The 18,644-nt window shown below is 37.7% G+C and overlaps 1 protein-coding gene across 1 annotated transcript in view; it reads left to right on the forward strand.

Annotated features, from left to right (window-relative positions):
- The first annotated feature begins 73 nt into the window (after positions 1-73).
- EFL1 (elongation factor like GTPase 1) overlaps positions 74-18,644 on the forward strand; it is a 63,089-nt gene continuing 44,518 nt past the window's right edge. The window contains exons 1-13 of the mRNA XM_063169813.1: positions 74-123; positions 535-636; positions 1,316-1,383; positions 1,580-1,664; positions 2,157-2,290; positions 2,847-2,984; positions 3,697-3,911; positions 5,728-5,851; positions 6,654-6,730; positions 6,866-7,002; positions 7,783-7,905; positions 9,343-9,442; positions 18,024-18,175. Of these exons, the coding sequence (XP_063025883.1) occupies positions 546-636; positions 1,316-1,383; positions 1,580-1,664; positions 2,157-2,290; positions 2,847-2,984; positions 3,697-3,911; positions 5,728-5,851; positions 6,654-6,730; positions 6,866-7,002; positions 7,783-7,905; positions 9,343-9,442; positions 18,024-18,175 (1,444 nt within the window). The 5' untranslated portion in view covers positions 74-123; positions 535-545. The remainder of the gene's footprint in view (positions 124-534; positions 637-1,315; positions 1,384-1,579; positions 1,665-2,156; positions 2,291-2,846; positions 2,985-3,696; positions 3,912-5,727; positions 5,852-6,653; positions 6,731-6,865; positions 7,003-7,782; positions 7,906-9,342; positions 9,443-18,023; positions 18,176-18,644) is intronic.

The following is an 18,644-nucleotide window of genomic DNA, read 5'->3' on the forward strand; positions in this document are numbered from 1 at the left end:
CGCCGCCGCGCGCGGCACCGGCGGCGCCCGGCCCGGCCCGGCTTCCGTCCGGCGTCACGGGGCGGGCCCGGCAGCGGCCGAGCGGGGCGGGCGCGGCTTTCCGGGAGCGGCGGCGGAGCGCAGGTGCGTGTGCCCGGTGCGTGTGCCCCGAGCCGGCAGGGCCCGGGCAGCGGGGCTGACCCCGGAGCGGCCTGCGCCCCGCGGGCGAGCCGGAGGGCAGCGCTGTGCCCCGCCTGGGGCGGCCCCGGGGCAGCGCGGCCGTGCCCGCTCGGAGCGGCGGGAGGGGAAGGCGAACCGGGGGGACCGTGACGTTTGTGCCGCTGCTGGCGGCTCGGTGTCCGCTGCCAGCTGGAGCCTGAGGCGCGTTCAAAGCGCAGACACGGCCCGTGGGTTCTGCCGGGTGTCCCCGGGTGTCCCCGCCCCACGTGTCTCGGAGCTTCCCTCAGGGGCGGCTCTGATCGCAGCTGGCGTCACTAAAAACCAAAACCTTTCCTCAGGGTGACGCCTCAGTAAAAAATTTTGCTCCGTTCGCAGAATTAGCCAGAATGGTGCTCACAAGCGTGGGGAAGATGGTTGGCCTCCAGAAGAAGGCGTCCGGCATCAGGAATATCTGTATATTGGCGCACGTGGATCACGGTACGGCAGGGCTGGTGTCTGCTCCTCTTGTGGGTGTCTGAATGGTGGTGAGATACCTTGCTTGCTATTCTAAAGAAGTAGGATTCCGTGCATTTAGCTTCAAACTGGCTTGAACTTGATTCAGGAAGGCGAATCTGCTTTAGGCACCTTTTTCTTGGCCCGATTCAGCTTGTCTTGCATAAAAGAGCATCACACTATAGTAATTTGAAATTGAGTGAGTAGTTGAAATTGAATGTGTAGTTGAAATTGAATGAATAGTTGAAATCGAATGTTTGCTATGGTGGTGAATGTTGGTGTGAATTTCATATATGTTTGAGAGGCAGAATAATGTTTCTCTATGTTTTCTTGATAGAGTAAGTTTGTTACGTAGGTGGAAATAGTAAGTGCTTTTTTTAGAACGCAAACATTTTGTATAATTGCATGTTGTAATGAGGTCCTGATGTACTGTTTGTTATTTCAACTGCTCTTCTGGTCATGACAGGTAAATTCGCATCCACTCTTCAAAAATAAATTTGTGTGCGTGCAACAGGAGTAATTTGATTTGTTTTTTGAAAGCTAATTTGTACTTTTCATGGCACTTTATAGTCTTCATTAATGTTGATATGTTAGAATACTGTATGTTGCATCTTTTGCCATGGTTTGAATTCATTTAGTCTAAGTAATTTATTTTTCTTTTCAGGCAAAACCACTCTAGCTGATTGCCTTATATCTAGCAATGGAATAATCTCCAGCCGCTTGGCAGGAAAGGTAGAGTTACACTGTCACTTTTAATAAAATTCTGGGTCTGTACATGCTGGGATTGTAAATTCTGAATCATTAAGGAAATTCCATCTATAGTCTTGGTAAACCTCATTTTCCCACCATCATACTCTGACAGTTGGTAAGTAAATTGTGAAGATGTTTCTACACGCTTATTATTTTTTTCTTTTGTTTCTATACTCAGCTGAGGTACCTTGACAGTAGGGAAGATGAGCAGGTCCGAGGAATAACAATGAAATCTAGTGCAATTTCACTGCACTTTGTGAAACGTAAGTTGTTGCTGGCTTGTATAAATTTTAATATACATTTCTGTTAATTTCCCATGTCTCTTTGTTGTTGCTGTTGTGATTTTTGTGTGCAGTTTTGACTTTTGTGTTTCTCAGTGTTAGGCTCTAATTCTGCAGACTTAGGCAAGAAAGTCAGCCAGGATAATTGAGTTCCATCTCAGGGTCAGGAAAAACATTTTCAATCATCTCTCCGAGTGGAGGCCATGAGAGTAGTTGCCTCATCTTTTATTTTAGATATAAGTATGTTTATTTTCATCTTAAGTCTTGAATCACTTAAAGGCAAGACCTTTCAAAAAAACTCAAGTTTTAGTACAGTATTTTTTGCTGAGATACCTGTTACACCTGTGCTGTAAGGGTTTTTATAGTGTAGTTAGTGTCAGGACATGAAAAAATCATACCTGAAGCAGTATAACTGGGTGGCTGGAAGAAATATCTTTGAAAACTGTTCTGAAATATTAATTTGTTTGATCCTAGGTGATCAGGAATATCTGATTAATTTAATAGACTCCCCAGGGCACGTGGATTTTTCTTCAGAAGTATCTACTGCTGTCCGACTCTGTGATGGTTGCATCATAGTGGTGGATGCTGTTGAAGGAGTCTGTCCACAGGTGAAATAAAGTGTATTAAGTAGAGAAAGAGGGGTGTAAGCCAAGTCTGAAGTGGGTTATACAGAAATAAAAGATGAGCTGTCTAAGAAGCTTTACAAAATTTTTAATAAATGACAATACAATTGAGCTGTTAAAGTGAGTAGTAAAAATCATAGTTGTGCTGAAAAAGTGAACAGTGCTGGTGAATGGGTGTAGAGAAGCAGGGTTGAAACAGTGGGTATGCCATTCTTCAGGTGTAATGGAATATTTTGATAGAGAAATAACTGAGTATATTTATGTGGGCTTTCAGGGTTTGAAAAAGAATACACAAAATAATGAGGTTGCTTTTTTTCATGGCTTACTTTTCTAAGTAGTTTGGTTTTTGTTATTTTGGGTGTTTTTGCCATGAAATCCCACCATTCTGCAGAATTCTTCAATAAATAACGCCGTGGGAGTAAAATTTCTGTTTTGAGTGTCAACCTGTCCTTTACTATGTTTATTAAATTTTAGAATTATATTTGATTTTTGGTGCTGTCAGGCTTTCTGTAACGGGTTTTTAAAACTCTTTCCTTCTCAGACGCAGGCAGTCCTGCGGCAGGCATGGCTGGAAAACATCCGTCCCGTCCTGGTGATTAACAAAATCGACCGCTTGATTGTGGAGCTGAAGCTCACCCCTCAGGAAGCATATTTGCACCTTAAGAATATCTTAGAACAGGTATTTGTGCTGAGGTGGCATTTCACACAGCAGATTTTGTGGCACTGTATAGCATCCAGTCTGATTTTTAACATTGAGGTGCATCTTATTTCTGATTTGTTTTGAGGTTAATTCACAGTGCCTGTGATGGAGAAAAAGGTAGTAAATGCCTCTTGACAGGTCACGAGGAAAAGTCTTCATTTTTAGAAGTAATATGCTGAATGTTTTCTTTTTCTCTTAAATTGCTTAAACTTACTGGAGGTAGACTGTTCCTGATATTGGTGGATTTATGTAGGAATAATGTTGTTTCATCTTTGGAATTGTAGTTTAAGCTGCCCTCAAAACTTCTTTCCCACCCAGGCTCACTTGGCAGTGTTTGTCTGCCTGGTTTCCCTTTGCCCTCTGTTGTTTGCTTTGTTGGCAGAACAGAAGCAAGTTCCTGTTTCACCATTCCTTGTTCTGAGAGACAGAGTGTGTTACATGTGATACTTTGATTCTGTCCTGGTGTGGCTGACTTGGAAACTTCAGGGTGTTTATGTCAAAACATAAACTCCTGTGGTCTTCAAGTGTGTAGAATTAGGTGTGTTTTAATTGCCAAATGAATCACAGGCATGCTAGCTTGTTAACACAGCTTCTCGTTTTATGTTTTGAAGGGTGGGAAAATTACATTTTAATTGCAAGGGTTGTGAAAGAGTGAATGAATCTGAGGGTGTTTTCACATATCTTTCTCTAGATCAATGCAGTCACTGGAACACTTTTTACCTCCAAAGTGTTAGAAGAAAGAGCTGAAAAAGAAACAGAAAGTGAAACCCTTTCAGATGCATCACCAGGAGATCAAATTTATGACTGGAGTACTGGATTGGAAGACACTGATGATTCACATCTCTATTTTTCACCAGAACATGGAAATGTGGTGTTTGCCAGTGCAATTGATGGCTGGGGTTTTGGGTAAGTTTGAGATTTAATTACTGACCTTTTTTTAACATTGATTACTGCTGTTAAAGTATTTCAGGTGCATCATGTTTCTAAAGATGTTTGTTAGGTTCTTCTGTGATCTGCAGCTTTGTATAAATTATCTGAGTGACAGGGATCCCTGGTTTACTTACACAGGAGCATCTGAGCCCACAGTGGGCTCCAGCCTAGCCTGGATATATTTATGATAAACGTTATTTTCTAACTTGCTGCTGTTGGATAGACTGTAGCAGACAAGGGCAGGAGCTGGTTCAGGGTTCTCTGTTTGGTGGCGAGGGCAGCAGGGTTTGAGCAGTGCCCGTGTTCTGGTCGCTGGCCACGAGGTGGAGGCGTTGTCTTCGTCCTGAAATTGTAATTACAGGAATAGCTCGCGTGTGACACAGGGAATGTCTTGAGTAGTGCAGAGCCCTTATAGAAAATCATCTCCAGGATTTTTAAATCCAAGTTAGACTGTAAATAAGGTGCTATGCATAGTTTGCTGTCCAACACAAACAGCTGTGGTCCCTTCAGAAGGAAGGGAAAATAAAATGGGCTATTTTAGGTTAATTGTCTTTCAAGACTTTTGTTTCTTCTGATGAGCTGTCGGGCCCTGGCTCTGATAAATCATATAATGGAGAGGGTAAAAAAAACATTTTTCTTAATTACTTTGAAGAGGTTCTTCTAGACTGCCAGCTGCAGTACTGTGTGTTGATCAGTGGAGCTTTTTCTTAATCATGGAAAGTCTTGGCTGGTGTTCTTTGGTTGTGGGTTCTTTTCCTGAAGGTATTAGCAGAGAAAAACTAACTTATTAGGCAGTGCCAGCCTCATCCAATGTGGTGAGTACATATGCTTTTCTCTTAATTCTGAAGTGTTGAAAAATTAACATACGTGCAGGAGCTGCTGGCACAAGAATCTTGAAAGTTCTCCCTGAATTGGGAGCTTAGGTAGTTTCTGAAAAAGAAATCTCTTTGGGCTTAGTTCAGAACTCACAGCTTATGTGTAGCTGATATGTACAGGTCCTTTTCTTAGCTGTGTAAAAACTTAAGAATTCTGAATTTCAAAGAAAAGACTATCAAATAGCACTGTTCTGTAAACAGGATTGTATTTTTTTTCTGCATGCACAGGGAGCAAATATGTGGAAATATTTTTTATTACTGCTCATAGAACATTTTCAGCAAGGAAACCATAGCATGTTCAGGACTCCCTGTCTGGGCTAAGCAGGCTGCTTTTGTTAACTCATGGGGACTGCTGAACAACACAGCTGGCTTTACAACATAGTTACAGCATTACAGTTCTGTGAAGTTTTCTTGGGTTTACTCATTATTAAAGTAATGATTCAAACAACAAGAATTTTCATAAGTGGTTAATTAAAAATAATTACCACCATCTGATGGCTGAAGTGTGACTCCAAACAATGCTTGGTTTTTAACATATTCTATTTCTGGTCCCAGACCATAGTTAAGTGTGTCATGGGAAGTCTTTCAAAGTGTAAGCTCAAGAGTCATCACTAATGTATTTCTAAGGTTTGTGTTATGCTTTCCAGTTTTTGATGAGGGGATAGTACACAACTGTTTATTTCAAGTAAAGCCTTGCAGCTGACTTGAAACAAAGCAAAGCCATTCAAATACTGTTGATGTTTTTGATCTGTTGTGACTAAATATTTTTACAGGTGTAAATGTTAAACAATGTGAACTGAAGACAATTGGAAAAGTGGGAGTAAAATAAGGATCTGAGATTTTTGTGTGATTTTCACATAAGCTGTTGCTGTAGAAAACATTACACTTCCATCAAAATATGTTTTCTTTGCTTTCAGAATTGAACATTTTGCCAAACTGTATAGCCAAAAAATTGGAATCAAGCCTGCAGTACTTCTGAAGACTTTATGGGGAGATTATTATCTAAATACTAAAGCAAAGAAGATAATGAAAGGTGATCAGGTATGGAGGGTGTCAAAAACACAACCTGATTTTTATTTTGGAGTTTACTTTTTTCCCCCAATTTTGTTCCTCATAGTGTATTCTGAAACTTGACCTCAGTGCCTGTTGACTCAGTGTTACTGGAGATATAAAGTCACCAGGACAGAATGCAACAGCTCTTGGAGCATAGAACATTCCAAAATTGACCACTCAAATGCTGCATGGAGGAAATCTCATCTACCAGTGCTCACTGAATAAGGGACACTGCAGCTTCAAGGTTTCAGCATCGAGTGAAACACACAAGAGGAAAGGAAGATTACCTGTAGAAACAAGAATATTCACATTTAGCTCAGGATTTAGGATTGAAAAAACCTTTTTTGCTGTTGGGAATTTCCATTGAACGCTGTACTGAAGCCCTGGTCTGAAAGCTGCACTTCTCTAGCATTAAACATTCCACCATTAAAAGTTAAGGGAGGAGAGAGTAGTTTCCTTATTTTCATGTAATCATGATTTTTTTCCTGTTTGCATAGGTGATGATTAATAGTTATAAAAGGGGTGATAAGCAGGCTCAAGGTTGTCACATGCCATATTTATCAGGTTCTTTTTCTGAAATTGAAACCCTTGTTCTCCACTTTTAAATTTCATGTTTATTTTATGCCTTATGCCATTCTTATAAGACAGCCTTCTTGATTTTGAATAAAAGTTGTACATATTTCTAATTTCTAATGAAAAGTGCAATCACAAGCCTACTGAAAAAGTGAGGAATTGCTGGTAATGCAATTTTTTTTTTTACCTTCTTTTTCTTTTTTTTATCTTCTACCAGTCAAAAGGAAAGAAACCTTTGTTTGTGCAGCTGGTGCTGGACAACATTTGGAGTCTGTATGAGGCTGTTATGAAAAGGTGAGAACGTCTATAAAGTTTTCATGGCATTTCTTTCCATATGCTTTGGTGATTTTTTTAAATATTCAGAAATAATAGATGCTGGTTAAATATTGCTTCTCTGGATTTTTAATCTATTTATTATTTTCCTTACAGAGATAAAGAAAAAATAGAAAAGATAGTTACCTCTTTGGGGCTGAGAATTGGTGCCCGGGAATCACGGCATGCAGACCCAAAAGTTCATCTAAATGCCATTTGTAGCCAGTGGCTACCAATATCTGATGCAATCCTCTGTATCCTTAAAAAAACACAATTTTTTTTCTATTGGCAGTTCTCAGACTTCTGAGTGTGCTCACATATTTCACTGTGTGATTTGGTATAATTTGGTTTTGTTTTTTTAATGTCTGTGCCTAAGCTACCTGGACCTGTCTTCTTGCTCATAGCATTACAAATGACACATCTACCATTATTTTTACATTTCTGCCAACTTTGTGCTTTTGCATATCTTATTTTTAGGAGACAAAGTTGTGAAACGAGGTAATTCAGCAATAGACTTTCTTTATGTAGTTTTATATTCAAGTTTTAATGGTTTTCCTGAAGTAGAAACTAATCTCATGTGTATAATATAGTGATATAGGTCTTTTCCATCCCTGAAGTTCTGTAGATATTTGGTGTTATGTTTTAGGCACAAAATTTCTTAATTCAAGATCAGTCTTTGCTGCTTGTCAGCTGTGCCCATTGTTTATAATAAGAAATATCTCATATTACAGTAGATGTGCACAAATTATTAATGCATAAATACTAACTACTTCTGTAAATCTTGGCCCAGTTGTGCTGTTTTCAGCTTCCCAGCTGCACTTAGGGTGGGCCACCCCTCCTTAACTCTGCCCCTGACAAATGGCAAGAAACTGTTGCTGACCTGAGAGGGACCTGAATGCACTGAGACAACAGAGCTGGATTTTGGATCTGCTGCTGTTGGTACTTGGTGCATGGGGCTCAATAAAAGTATTGAAAGCATTTGTTGGTTGCATTCAGTAAGAAAATGCAAATATGTGTCCTTAATAATGTTTTAGCCATGGTGTGTAATAAGATTCCCAGTCCTCTGGACATCACAGCAGAGAGAGTGGAGAAGCTGATGTGTGTTGGAGCAAGAACATTTGATTCTTTGCCACCAGAAACTCAGGAACTTAAAAGTGGTAAGTAGGTGTTCTCCCATTAACATGAATGTTGTTTCTGTCCTGGTGGTTTTGTTTGTCTTTGGCTTGTAAGGTGTGTAGTAATCTATATGTAAATGTATAAATATTCTACTTCCACTAATGTTGTTGATGTCTGTCATTGACATGTTGTGGTTTTATGGCCATGCATTTTCCTTCCATCCCATATATTCCTGGATTTTTCAGTTTAAGCTGCAGATGATGTAAAGTTCAGGACTCTTACACTGGGAGTTCTACAGGAATTATTAACCTTCTGCAAGGTTAATACTTGTTTTTAGTTCCGAACTGTAGAAGTCATTATGTAATTGAGAATTGAATATTTTGCTAACTTGTGTATTAAAATCATTAATTTTTAGCCAGCAGTGGTTTGAATTTGGATTTAATTTTTGCAAGTGTATTGATTAACTTTTAGTAATTAATTATTAATCATAGCACAGTGTTTTGAGGAGAGCTTCAAGAAATCTAAGAGGGTGAAATATCAAAGAAATATCAAATGTCAATTAAAAATGAGATGTCAATGTCAAATTGACAGGCTGTTAGGAATTGTTTCCCAGGGGTAACAAAACTGGCTTTTCATCCTTTATTGAACATTTAAAAACATGGTATTCTCCAGACAGTGTTCAACACTGTGTTAGTGTAAGTTAATTGGAAGAAATTTGCCCCTGTAAACTTTACATCTTATTGCTCTTGGTTATGAACAGGTAGTGGACTTCCACATTTAGTAAGTATTTTGTTAATTTTTAGTAGTATTGTACTTTTGTTTGCCTTAGCTCTGTGGTCTTTTCATATTTCAGATGAAAGGGAGAAGTGTAGGAGAAGATGATTCAGTTTCTGTGTTAGAAGTTTTGAATGGTATTGCCTGGTTTGAATTTCACATGTTTCAAGTTGGATGGAAAAAATGGTTAATGGGAATTCCTACTTATTAAATGAGTTTTGTGTGAATCTTTCACCTTTTGAGGAATATCTGTTCTTGCAGTGAAGTTGTGTTAGGATTTTGTGAGCATCTGGACGTTTGCAGGACTTCCTCCTTTAGTCTGAAAGGAAGGAGAATACTTTGAGGTACTGAGTAAATAGTGTTCAGTGTTAATCCTGTGCTGCTCTTTGGTTTCCATTGTGATCTAAATCAGCCTGTAAACTCAAGTTGTTTAATTGGGGTGTATGTATTTTTTTATCAAGAGTTCTATTTTTGAAGTTTTGTTCATTTTATTGTGAAACACACTTTAAGATACAGGCAGTGTTATCAAATTATTAGTCCAGAGAAATTTTCTACTTTTTTCTTGTTGGTTTGTCCTTAGCATATGATCTGTTAAAACTGGAAATAAACAGCAATGCCTACAAAATGAATGTAAAGTCATAGCTTTGTCCATACTTTTAGGGAAAAAAAATGTGAAAATAACTTGTGTTTATGTTTTGTTTCAGCTTTTATGAAATGCAGTAGCGAAGGAACAGCCCCAGTTATTGTCTTTGTTTCCAAAATGTTTCCTGTTGATGCAAAGGCATTGCCACAGAATAAACCAAGGTAGGAAAATGTAGCATTTTATTTAGTTATTTCTGGGGGGGGGAAATTCTGTTGAAGGCATGAATAAGTTGGTTTAGACCTGAGAAAATAATTAATGAATTCTTGAAATGCAGTCAAATCTTTTCTGCTAGTAAGGATTTTCTGAATGAGTTCAGGAGGTGATTTGTTTAATCACAGTAGTTTTAGAAGCTACAGCAAATGTGCTGGAGAATAGTACTGTTGTCCAAAGGTATCATCCTAATGCTTGCAATGTAAGCAGTTTCAGGTTGTCTGGTGGAAATGATGGAGTTGTAAAACTGTTTTGGTTTTTCAGCAAGGTTGTGTTGGCATGATCAGAGCAGCTTGTGTTTGTACCAAGGAATACTTCCCATCAAACTGGCGATAACAGCTCAGTGATCATCCAGTTCATTGCAACAGCAAAATAAAATAGCGTTTATTAAAGTAGTCCAAATCTTGTCTGACTTTTTACAGTGATCTGGAGGGCATTAATGCCCTTCCAAACATTTTTTTTCTGGTAGGTTTGGAAGATTTTTTTCTTACAGCCTTTTGTTTTTTAATAGCCATCCTATTATCTTTGAGATCTTTGATCTTCTAGATCTCATTTTCCTGGCACACTTAAGTGTACTACTTTAAAATGTTGATGACTTTACAAGAATGAGGTTTACTTTTCTGATGACTTTACAAGAATGAGGTTCAGCTTAACCTTTCATCCCTCCAAGCCTCTGAAGTATTTTCAGTAGGCAATTTCTATGTTACTATGTTTTGGGGGGGATTGTTACTGTCCAGCAAAGTAATATAGAAAATTATAATTTTCCTGCTAAATTAGACTGTGTTTAATCTTTGTGTGAAAAGCAGTTCTGCTGCTGTAGCAATATTTGAAAGCTTTACCTTAGCTTTTTCTTGCACTTGCTAGATTTATTTCAGGTTTTTCTCACCGAGGTTATCTACTGTGAGTGTTCCTGCAGAAATCTTCCTTGCGGTGTTTGCACTCAGGGAGAAGCTCCGTGTGCATGGGCTGAGCAGACACTAGATGGTGCAGTTTTGCTTCCAGTGCTCTCCTGAAATGACTCTGGCACAGGAGCCCTCTCAGGTGTGGCGCAGCAGCGCCATTCCTGCTTTGTCTCCTTTCCTGGGCATGGGCTCCAGTTATCAGAGGCAACTGCACTGAGGCCATCACTTTTTGGCTGTTCTGTCACTGATAATGACCTGGTTTTTTATTTGTTGAGAGAATCAAGAGTCTTTGAGGTGATGAGTATGTGAAATAGTGGCAAAGGTGGCTTTTACATACACCAGACAGAAATTTTCAGTGTTGTAGTTACTCTCCTTTTTCCCTCTTTGTTCAGTGCACCGAAAATTTTAATGTATTGCTCTGTAGTTTGTGTGAAAAGTATCTCTTGCTGGTATTAAATAATTCAATTACTAATTAGCTAATATTAAAATGAAATCACATGTGTGTTTTTCTTGGAGAGAATCAGTCATTATTAGTACTGTGTGATTTTTCCTGATTAGGTAATGTCTAAGATGTGTTTTGGAGTGACAGTTTGCTTCCAATAATTGAAAAACAGCAATAGAGCTAAATGTGTATTTCTCAATACTTGATTTGTTAAGATTCTACAGGTAAGCAGTTCTTGAAGAAATTGGAAAAGGAGGTTAGTTCTAATGAAGGAAAGCACTCTGAAGAATTCAAGTATTTTAAAAACACAACATTGTGTACCTGTGATTCTTGAGCATATTTTTAATTGCATTGGTCGTGTGCTATTTACAGTTACTCAGGGAAGATTGTGCTTAACAGAATTGAGTGATGGTTGAGTGCAGTGTGTGAGATCCAGTATTTAAACTGGATTCCATTTAAACTGGTATTCCATGAGAGTGCTCCATAAGAATATCTGAACATGGGGAGAAACAGAGAATATCTACACTATGTCTATTATCAATTGTTTCACATTTTCCTATTGAAGAACATTAATCCATGCTGTGTGTTTCACCTACATGTTAATTTTGAGGAGCTATAACTGTGCTCTTGTGTATCTTGATGCTTGACTGCTGGACTGACCTAAGGTTATTTGCATCCCTTGGGAGCAGGGAGGAATTGATTTTAAGCATGTTAAAGCATGTAAAAAATCTAAAAGTTTCCTTCAGATTTTTTTTTGCAAGATTTGTTTTCTACTTCCAGAGGGAAAAAATGTAGATCTATGCTGGTGTCACTTTTCTCCTTTTGTGAGGCAGTAGTGGGTAAGGTTACCTTTTTGTGACTTTGTTGGAAGATTCAAACTGACTTTGTCCTTTTTGATAGTTTGCCTTATTTCTGCCATCTGCTTGTAATACTTATTAAGCTTAAGTTGGGAAAAGCAAAAAGCTCTTCTAAGTCCAGGGTGTACAGTAAATGATAACAAAGGATGGATTTTTAATTAAAGCAACCTCCTTTGAGACTGCTGTTGGCAACTAATATCTCCTTGAAGGTCACTTTAAAATTAATAGATTCTGTACTAAAGCTGGTATGATTTTGCTTTTACTGTTTAAATAGCAGAATACATGGTAAAATTGTTAGTTGTCAAGTTAAAGCAGGTTGTCAGCTTATATTTATCTTTCCTTGGAAAGATTGGTAAATTGACTTTTTGTATGGTACTGCTATGTCATTCATTTTTACCAGGTTTTGTCAAGGAATGAGAATTGCAAGTGTTTTGTCTTCCAGTTTCTTCTGTCTGATCTTCTGAAATTATTTGCTAATTCCCACCAAGTCAGGCAAAAATGTGAATTGTTGGTTAGGCAGAGAAGATGAACAGCTTAGGGCCCCTGCTCCACTTTGCTTCATGTAATGGTTATTTGATGATGCCTGTGGTTATTTATTCTAAAGTATTGCTGTGTGCAGTATGAGGTGTTCATTCAGCATATGCTGTTTCTCTCTCTATTTTCTACTGGTGTGTGACTTTGAACCCCAGTCTAATACAGAATGCTCGAGTGTAGGTGTGGGAATAAAAGCCAAGCTTGACATTCAGGTACAGGGAATATAAATGTACCAGTTTGCTTTTCTTGAGATTCAGAGTTCTGTCTTCATATAACCCAGTGTAAAAGAAATATTTAGTAGCTAATTGAATTGCTTCCAACTAATTGCTAGGGGTATTTAATGTAAAATGTTTAGAAGATATAAACTGAATATCATGTGTTTGTTATGATGAAATCATCTACTTACTTAGTAAAGCTTTATGTGTAAATCTTGCAGTGAGCCACGTGAGCAATAGCAAGCAAACCTTTTATGTTACCTCAAGTCCATTTTATAATCTTGAATAATGTAAATAAATAAAGTGTACTGAAGAACTTCAATTTCTTTCCAGTGGTAATAAAGAAAAGTCTATTGAACAGATAAGCTAGTGCACTAAAATTATATTTCATTACTGCCTGAGAGGTATAAAACCTATAATACCTCTGTTATTTTCCTCCAGATAATATGAAAGGAGGTTCTTTCTCCTCAGTCAGCTTGAAATCAGGACTGGTTTTTTTCTTAGGGGTCACCCTGAAAGACACTTCTCCATACAATTCTGCATGAAATTACAGTCATAGTTGTTTCTTTGTTTTGTGGTACAGCTTGTTAGCATCTCTTAAACAGATTGTAGTGTGCTTCATTTGTATTCTTTCTAATGTTTTATAAAAAGTGTATTGGGAAAAAAATCCTGTGATTTTTGTCAGATCTTCAGCTGAAATGACATTGATCAAATGAGAGCCTGTATAAAGCTCCAAGCTCTGTAAGAAATTACTATCTTTTTGAAAGTAAATTAATTTCTGTGTTTAAGGCAATATGCCTTGCAGCAGCTTCAGTGTGATCAGAACCCATCATCTTCTGTTTTCATTAGCAGTTTGTTCTAAATTGGAGTTTGTGCACTAGAAATGAATAGGACACGTATCATCTGAATGGGCTGTAAAATTTACAGGTTAGCATCTGAATTTGGCATCCAGTTGCATAACTAATAAATGCTTTTCAAAAATTAAAACTCCTGTTATGGTTATCATGAAATAGATTTCAGTAATAGTATACATTTGAATCTGGCTAAGACCTTGGCAACTGATCCAAGAAAGAAATACAGAGTAATGGTTGAAATTTGAATCTCTGGACATACTATAGTTTGTGTAACGGTGAGCTGAAGTGTGTAAAGCTTGTAACATTGTGGGAGAGTTTTGCTTCAAGTTTCTTTTCTTTTTTGCACATTCAGCATGTGAGAGAAATCAGAGGTCGCTCTATCAGTCTGGAGTGTTTTTCCAGGCAGTGTGACAGCTTGGGATTGATACCTTATTTCATTACTTGTCTCAGAATGAATGATGCCTGCTATATAATGTAATACAAACAGTTGAGTATTCCCTGTTGAAAGAGTTCTGTATGTCTGTTGTATGAAATTTAGTGTAAGTTGTGATTTGGATAATTTTCAATTGCTCCTTTTGTGTTAACACATTTATTTCTACTGTGAACTATGTACCAGTCTCATTGCATTACAACTGATAGTAACTGATCTGAGTAGATGTACATTAGATTGTGAATGGAAATTGTTCCATAGACATTAAGTAGTTTAATCCAGAAATTAATGAGCTTTTAAAGGATATGGGAGACCACTGGACATAGACTGTGCTAAAATGTAGCAAACTGCACTTGACCAAGCTGTCCTTAGGGATGCTGCTGACAGTATCCTTTGAGTGCCAGGTGAGCAGAGCAGCAGCCAATGATTTCACTAGAGCTTAATTCTGAAGAGCAGAGTCATGAATAGGATTCTCTATTAATTACATGGATTTAAAGATATTATCAGAAGTTACTCCATCCACACCTTTTGAAGTCACACATCTGTCTAGGAGCTCATGCAGTTTAAACTAGAAAAAGCTGTATGGAGAGAAAGCATTCTCAGAGCTTGGAAACCATTGTTCGTGGCATGAGAGATGTATCACAGACATTTGTTGGCAGTTCTGTTAGTCTTTCAGAAAGCAGTTGATGTTTTGACTGTGGTGTTTCCTTCGTAAAATGGTCTGGAGGTTAAAAACACAAACGTAACACTTCAATAATCAAAGACGAATTTATCTTTGGCAGTTTTGTTCTGATTATTCACTCTTTTTAAGTGAATTTTTCAAGTCTGTCTTTAATAATGTGAAAGAGTCGAAAAGCTGTCATGTTCAGAGGATTGATTGCATAAGGAAGTTTAGTTGTCATTCAGTTTGGACTAAATGTGTTATCCTGGGGGAGTGTGGGAATCAGAGAAGTCAGCAGGAGCTTGCTTACATTACCTGAAATCTAATGCCTTAAATCAGCAATCTATTCAATGTCAATGGCATGTATATGATACCCTTTGCCATATTATGATTTCCATAGCATTTGTTTACCACATGTTTGGTAATGGTGTGGTCACCCTTCTGTGCCAGCTCCATTTCATTACTTGTGCCAGACTCCTTTAGGTGTGGGTGCTGTAGCGTTTCTCTGGAGTCAGGGGATCTCTCTCTTTCTTCTACAGAATTTTTATTTGCTGGTTTTTGTGTGACTGCATGTTGCCATTTTTCTTTCTGCCAGTAGTGTGTTGTTCCTTTCTAATGGAACAAGAAGGGAAGGGTGGAAGAAGAAGAACCACCAAGCTTTCTTTTGGTGTGGGCAGCTTTTGTTCAAAATTTACTTCTGATTTTACTTCTGATTGGTTTTGCCAGCTGGAGAAGTTGAATAATTCAGGGTACAATGTGAAACTGGTTTTGTTGCAGATCCAGTGCTTTATGTGCATTAATCTTGTTCTGTGTTCTGCTTGTTTGTGTTACAATTCTATATGAGGATTTATTTGACAACGTTATCTTTTTGTCTTTTCCAATGATACTACTGGGAGTGACTAATTTTATAGAAATTGATGGTGACAGAAACCAGGATGGAAGTCTAGGTTGTACCTGCAGTAAAAGTCCCACCTACACTCAATCTGCTTTTTTATCAAAATGAGAATATTATTGTGTGTTTATATATATTGCAACTTAGACCAGTGCATTCAGAATCTTAAGGTACCTTTGATATTTGTGGTTAGGGCTATTTAACCTAAATATACTGATACTGAAAAATACCATATAAAGTGGAAAAAAGCAAGGAAACTTTTTTCTTTTACTCTCAGGATTATTTGCAAAAATAAAAGGTATTTTTGGACAATCAGATGTGTTGGAATGCATAGTCCCTGTATGTATACTATGCCATTATATGTAGACTGTTCATGTCACCCTTGGCAGTCTGATCTGTACTTTCCCTATCAATCTATCTCCTCAAGAAATTTTTCTGACATTCCAAACCTTTAAATAACTTTGAACAGCTGCCTTCAGGAAAAAAAAAATCATAAAAAAGTTTTCTTCTCTACCATCTGCTTTGCATTTTGTATTGTTAAGCCTTGCTCTGTTCAGCAGTAAAATAAACAAGCCAAGCAGAAATACCACAATATTTGAAATTTTAGAGATACATATTCTTAATTCTGTCATGACTGTTTAAGAGACAGTTTTTCTTTTTTTTTTAAGGAAAAAACCTAAGTTTCTAAGAAGTTTGAAGTGGTGATTTTCTTGCATTCTCCTTTTCCATAACATTCAATATGTCTGTCCCAGATTCTGAGTTCTAAAAGTCTGTGCTTCAAATTCTGACATTTTATCCTGGGGGCCTCTCTTAGGTAATTTTTAGAGAGATTTTAAACTTCTATATAGTTTCCTTACTCTTTCAAATTGAACATTTGGGTTCAAGATAAGCATGATAACGGTTCCAAATAATTTCTTAAAGCTCTATGAAGAATTTTGATTAATGAAGTGTCTCATTTTTTAAATTGAGTCTCTTGCAGAAGGTGTTACATGCTGAAAACCATCCTGATTACGATATAAATAAAAACCTTACTGGGAGTGAGTTGGTCTCAGCCATGTAATCTGTTCAAGACTTCCTGCCCCTAATTAATCCAGTTAAGAGCAGAGTAACTCTTTCTACTGACTGCACATAAAACCTTTGACCTGTGCTTAATAGGGTTTTTCCCTATTTCAAAGTGTGCAATAGTTGATGTAGCAAAGTGGCTCCATTTTTTTGTGCCTTTTTTTTAGTTGAGATCATATTTATATGGTTTTTCTGTAAACAGAAATTACTGCTGTAGTATTCCCTGTGGTTTTCTTCCCCTTATCATTCATTACTGCTGTTGCTGCTCAGGAAATCTTGACCTGTGTTTGTAAGTGTGGAGGCTGAAGAGAGGAAGTAACTTGTCCAAGGCTACTCAATAAGCTAAAACTACTAATAGGGCCCTTCTTGTTTTAATGCTGTGTGCTTGATGCAGTTGACTGAAAAATCCTAAACCATCTTAACACCAAGAACTGTTGGTTTTGTCTCCATCACGTGAGCAAATGCAGGACAAATCATGTAGGTGAGGTTTTGCTGTGGGATTATGTTCACCTTCTTCAGCTGAAGTCATGGTCCAAGACTTGGGATTAGTTTCTCCAGTTGTGTTGTAGAAATGCATCTTTTATGATAGAAAGGCTTCTGTTCCTCCTCTGGAGTTAGACTTTCAGTAAGAATACTAATATAATATAAAAGATACATTGGTTTTTATTTTGGAAAGCAGTATATATGTTCATTGCTCCCAGTGAGGGAAAAAAAAAAAGACAAAACCAACATTGACAACATTCTGGTTCCATTAGAAAAATTATATCTACATTACTTCATTATATTTCTCTGCTTTTAAGTTACAGCACTAAAGATTGTTTTTTTAATGTAGGCACATAACAGCACATTACTTGAGAAGTTGTTGATACTGAAATTAGTAAACAGTGTATATTATTCATAGAAGTATCTGTAATTATTAGGTTCCCCTTGTTTATATGGGAAATTAATGGAAACAGAGTAATAACTGAAAAGAGAAGATGACTAGTGTCTGAATTTATTTTCAGTTTTTAAAATCATCAAATAGAGGATAACATTATATAACATATTTTTTATTCAGGACCAGATTTAAAAATCAAATGGACAGTTTTGGGCAGTGCTGTTAGATTTCTTAGGTGTATAATGAATATCACTTTGCTGTTTAAAATGCTTGCATTGACAAACAAGTCTCTTTATATTGCCTTACGTAAGAGTGTTGATAATATTCTTTATCTTTTATTATTTATTGCTCTAAATCATACTTTGAAGCACTTTGCTTTAAGGCAGGGTGTACCAGTGAGTAGATGGATGCATCAGCCTATTAAAATTATTTTTTCTTGTTGTTGTCTGTTTTAAATCTTTTGCCCTAATGGGCTTATTCACTTTGTGAAAGGTAGCTTTAACAAGCAGAGACTCTTCCCTGCGTTTGGGCACGTGCTGTAAAGATTGCCTTAAAGTAATAAAGATAACACGAGTAATTAAAAATGGCAGTATTTGATATCTGTATTTGGCAGAAAAATAAAAGCCTGAATATGGTAGAGGAAGAGTTTGCTAATTTTAGCTGACTTAAAATTATTGTACTGGGGGACAAAAGGCATTCTGCATGAGTTTTTACTTATGTCAAATATAGTATTCTAATTACTGTTATTGAATTTATTTTAAAATAAATGACATTACCAAATACTGATGTTTTAAAATACAATGTAGGCCATTAACTCAAGAAGAAATTGCTCATCGGCGGGAACTTGCCAAACGAAGGCATGCAGAAAAACTGGCAGCCAGTCAAGGGAAGGAGCTGTCAGAAAAAACCCCAAGTGAAAGTTCACCTGAAGTAACTGGGAGCACTGGTGATACAAAAGGTGTGTGGTACCTCAGTACCTGATTTTCTAGGAAGATGTTTAATGGTGTTGCCAAGGAGCATCTTACAAATCCATGTTGTGAATCATGCAGTCTAAAGTGCAATCCATGGAGCTGAGCCAAGAGTGAGGAGGGGTTTGTAAGAAAGCTGAGAGGTCATCATAAACAGTGAAATAGAGCCATAGATTGATGTTCCTTAGCCTGAGAATGTGCTGGATCCCAGTACTTTGAGTCATTGAAGGGAGATGATGCTTCAAGAGGATGCTCTGCTGAAAACAGTCGCTTTCCACACCAGAATTGGTACAAAATCAGGGAGTGAACAGCGGGACTGGATTATGGGTAACAGCTCTGGGGGTTGGTCTTTTCTCCCAAGTAACAAGTGGTAGGGCAAGAGGAAATGTCCTCAGGTTGTGGCAGAGAAGGTTTAGAGGAGATATTTCTTGGCCAGCAGTGTAAAGCATTAGAAGGGGC

The sequence above is a fragment of the Melospiza melodia genome, chromosome 15, assembly GCF_035770615.1.
Source record: "Melospiza melodia melodia isolate bMelMel2 chromosome 15, bMelMel2.pri, whole genome shotgun sequence".
Taxonomy (NCBI): domain Eukaryota; kingdom Metazoa; phylum Chordata; class Aves; order Passeriformes; family Passerellidae; genus Melospiza; species Melospiza melodia.